Below are 4,588 nucleotides of genomic sequence, written 5' to 3'. Positions count from 1 at the left end.
CATCATCTTGCAGTATCGGGTTGACCCATCTCAATGGTGAGGAACGAGGTAAAGACCGGTTGGACTTTAGGGCATGTAGTTCCTCAGGATACATCTGTTGCTGGTGGAGCAAACATAGGCATTTCTCTGCAGTCTTAAGCTCCTCTGTAGTCAGCCATGTCGAAAATACTTGCTTCTGGTGAGAACCTGTCTTCTTATTGTATTGGTGATGTTGCAAGTAGATAATGAAGCGTCGATAATAGGCTACAGCACGAACAAGTTTCGAAAACTTCGAATATCTGTTGAAGAGCTTCTCATAAAACGAACTAGCAACTGCGGTCATGGCAACAATTGTTGAGTTTCGACATTCTTCATTGACCACAGACATGTCAGTGTTAGGAATACAAGTACTAGGCCATTTGTCGCTTGTATCTGACAGCCAAGATGGCCCAAACCACCAACGGGAAGAGTGTGAGAGTTCGGTCGGATCCAAACCTCTCGACAGCTCGTCAGCTGGATTGTCCGTCCCAGGAACGTGATGCCACTGACTAACATCAGATGCTTCCAAAATCTGTGATGTTCTGTTTGCAACAAACGTTTTCCATCTTGAAGGTGTTGCTTGAAGCCACTGAAGAACTGTTGTTGAATCTGTCCAGAACATTACTCTTGTTGGATTACCCTTTACTGCTGTTAGAACCTTTGGTAGAAGTCGGACACATAGAAGAGCAGCACATAGTTCTAATCGGGCTATAGTGTGATGAGTGGATATTGGAGACACTTTAGACTTGGATACCAATAAGTTGGAACGAATGATGTTGTTGGCTACGACTCTTACATAACAACACGCTCCATATGCCCTCTCCGATGCGTCACCGAAAAAATGCAGCTCATATTCCTCAACATTCGTTCCAAAGATGTAACGTGGGATTTTCAGCTCTTTCAATAAATGGATGTTTTGATGAAATTGTTTCCACGCGTTCTGTAGCTTCAATGGTAATGGTTTGTCCCATTCGTACTGCTTCCCGTTTTCATCCGTAATAGACCATGCTTGTTGCATCATAAGTTTCGCCTTACACACCACAGGACCTACCAGGCCCAACGGATCGAAAATTTGAGCAACACAAGAGAGAAGCTTTCGTCGGTTCATAACAGGTGGTGGCAGTGGGTTTAAACTTTTGTAGCTGAAGACATCTTCTCGAGGATACCATGTAACACCTAGCGTAGTCACAGTGGCCTCTGCTAGTAGGTCATGACTTTCTCGTATGGCTAAATCTTCGTCAGCTATGTTGTTTAGAACGTTGTTCGAATTAGATGCCCATTTTCTCAAGATGAATCCGTATTCTTTCAATACTGACGTTATTGTCTGTTGTAGTGTACTAGCAGATTGTTCATTTTGAGCACCGGCCATAAAATCATCCACATAAAAATTGTTTTGAATAACATCGGAGATGGTAGGTTGCGACGATGATAAGTCAAGAGCGATTTGTTTTAGTGCACGTGTAGCTAAAAACGGTGCCGAAGCAGTCCCATATGTAACTGTTTTTAGCTCGTAACAACGTAATGGTTGATTTGCATTTGGTCGCCATAGGATCCGTTGAAGCGGTTGGTCTTCGGAGTCAATCAACACCTGGCGGTACATTTTTTCTATGTCTGCTGACAGGGCGACTGCATAGCTTCTAAACCGAAGGATGATAGAAAATAGGTCTGGTTGTACAGTAGGACCTACCCTTAAGATGTTGTTGAGAGAATAACCCGATTCAGTAAGACATGACGCGTCGAAGACCACTCGAAGTTTCGTTGTAGTACTTGAATCCTTCAAAATTGGGTGATGGGGCAGATAACAATGAGCGATCGCGTCATTTACTGGTTCTGGTACCAATGCCATGTGTCCCAATGTCTCGTACGATTTCATGAATTGACGGTACTGCTCATATATTACGGGGTTACGTTGCAGACGTCGTTCTGTATTGTAGAATCTGCGCTCAGCTATTTTTCTAGACTCACCGAGAGTTTCAGCAGGATCTGACGATTTAGGTAGCTTCACGATGAATCTGCCCTGTTCATTACGAACTGTTGTTGTCTTAAATAACTGCTCGCACGGATCATGATCTTCGGGATGCACACTTGAGGTAGGAACCGTATCCAGTTCCCAAAATCGTTGAACGCTTGCTTCTAACGTGTTTGGATGCGTTGCCACATTTGATGATTGTCGATTGTCAACAGGTTTTATAGGAACCGCGCCAGCTATTGTCCAACCGAATTTGGTGTTAATCAGTGATGGATGATTTGGCGCAATAGAAAGCCTTTCTGGACAATGTACCAACCAGTATGCTTCACAACCAAGTAAAATGTCGATAGGACCAGGTGTATGGAATGATGGATCCGCTAGTACAATGTTGTTGATATTCCACTTCTTGGTATCAACCTTAACTGTTGGTAACTCAGCTGTTGGAGAATCGATGACTAAGAAATGCAACTTCATACTAAATTGTTGAACACTGGATGATACGATTGCTTCGACAGAGCGGTTAATATTACTTTCCCGTTGACCGATTCCTGCGATACATATGTTTGCGTCTGTCATTTTGTTGGATAGTCGCTTGGCCAATGCGGTCGACATGAAATTCGACATTGAACCAGAGTCGAGTAACGCTCTTGCTTGATGAGATTTTCCATCATCATCGATCACTTGAACAATTGCAGTCTGTAAAAGTACGGTAAAGTCGTTGGTGCAAATATGAGATATCGAATCGACTTGTTGAATCATGGGTCGTCCCTCGTTATTCATTGCAGGTTCTTCTAGGTGCAGCAATGTATGGTGATTGCGTTTGCATTTATAACACTTGTATTGAGATCTACAGCTCTTTGCAGCATGACCATTCCTGAAGCAGTTGAAACAAAGGTTATTGGAGCTAACCAGCTTTCGTCGATCACAAACGTTCATTGCTTTAAAAACTTCACATTGGTAGAGTAGGTGTGATTGATCACAAGCGTGGCAGCGATTGGATGTAGAAGCTACGCTGGCATTCGCCAAGCTCCTTGTTTGCTTGTTGCCGGCCACCTTCGATGTACTTGGTTTGGGAGTGATCAACGAAACTTGGGCTGGTGCTGCTAGAATTTTGATTCTAGTTTGCAGGAACTCAACCAATTTGGGAAATTTATCGGCATCATCACTAGCTGAAAATTTTTCCCATTCCAAAACGGTGTCACGATCCAACTTATAGAGCAGCAAATTTGCAAGGGGTGTATCCCAGTGATCGATAGGTTCATTTAATTTACTTGCTCCTTGGGTGAGACGTGTGAACTCATCAGTTACGCGACGTAACTCTTCTATGGAATCGTCCTTCATAGGTGCTACCGAAAAAATTGCTTTAAAATACTCACGCTTGAGGGCTCGGACATTATCATATCTATCTAATAGCTCCTTCCAGGTGGTGTGATAGTTTTCGGCAGCAATGCTTACATACTCAAAGCGCTTGGCAACTTCACCCTTTAGCGATGCTAGAAGATACTCTAACTTCATAACATCAGGAATCTCAGAAGATGATGCAATCATAGCGGTGAACCGATCCTTAAAGCTGAGCCATTCCGTGATCTTTCCATCAAATGTGGGCAGATTTATCTTAGGTAGACGTACATGCGGTGAAGCAGCGACAAGGATGGTCGTATTTGGCTTAGTTTCAATCACTGTGCTGTTCATGTCTTGAACGTTGGATGTAAGAAAACCCTTGATGAGACAGTATCGATCGTACATATCATTCCTTTCCTTGAGCAAGCGTGTCAGTTCCTCTTCCGCTTCTTCCGAATCTTCGAGGGCTGTTTGAATCTTATCATAAGTCTTCCAACAATTTTCCAACGTTTGCAATCTGACATCGCATTGAGACGCTTGCTCAGCGGTGTACGAGTTCATGTAGTTTTCTAGGTTATGGAATTGTGAGGTGACGCGCATCATCTTCACTTGGTTCGGCGTGGCTTTCTTCGGCGTCATTCTTGTTGATGCAATATCGCCGTGTTGTTCTTTGCGTCAATGATCGATGGATTCGTCCGCAGATCCGGTTCGAAGGACCATAAAATGATAATAACAGGCAAAAATGGTCAAAATCTGCGGTTTTTCTTCTCCGGTTATAAAAACACGAGACTCGACCTTCGTAGTTGTCACAATTCTTCCTCTTTTTATTGGAGTTCGTGATTTGCTTGAATATAAATGTCAAGTGAAAACTTTCTTTAGCAAGCTGTTTATAATATTGTGATTCAGTACTTCAAAGACGCCTTTATGGCATCAACATCTCTTTTTCTGTTGGATTGGTGATGAAGTCACAGCTAGCATTTCTCTGTTGTAACAGCATCGTTATGCATGTGGTGTCATCTTGCCGTAGTTCTTCTGGTTAATACATATTTTTGTTAAGCGTCGAGACGATGTAGGTTTGGGAAGTGATAGTTAGGAAGTAGGGATGAGGGATATACATTCTTTTACCATTGTTAATTGTCGGATAAATTTGTATCTTGTTGAATACTCTACGCTTAAGTTGCGGGACGCTAATAATAAGTACTAATTCGTCATGACTTACAGCAACTTTTGTGGTGGTATACGATAGACTCTCTATGGCAG

At 42.7% G+C, this 4,588-nt stretch overlaps 1 protein-coding gene across 1 annotated transcript; it reads right to left on the bottom strand.

The window, feature by feature from the left end:
* Positions 1-1,736: 1,736 nt before the first annotated feature.
* LOC118515166 lies at positions 1,737-3,967 on the bottom strand. The gene is made up of 2 exons (XM_036061871.1): positions 3,259-3,967; positions 1,737-1,792 (listed from the first exon to the last, which is right to left on the bottom strand). Exons 1-2 carry the CDS (start codon positions 3,965-3,967, stop codon positions 1,737-1,739), a joined length of 765 nt encoding a protein of 254 aa, XP_035917764.1.
* Between the last annotated feature and the right edge of the window lie 621 nt (positions 3,968-4,588).

This window comes from Anopheles stephensi (assembly GCF_013141755.1).
Source record: "Anopheles stephensi strain Indian chromosome Y unlocalized genomic scaffold, UCI_ANSTEP_V1.0 chrY22, whole genome shotgun sequence".
Taxonomy (NCBI): Eukaryota; Metazoa; Arthropoda; class Insecta; order Diptera; family Culicidae; genus Anopheles; species Anopheles stephensi.
The sequence above is the reverse complement of the archived record's forward strand: the minus strand, read 5'-3'. Positions and strand labels throughout refer to the sequence as shown.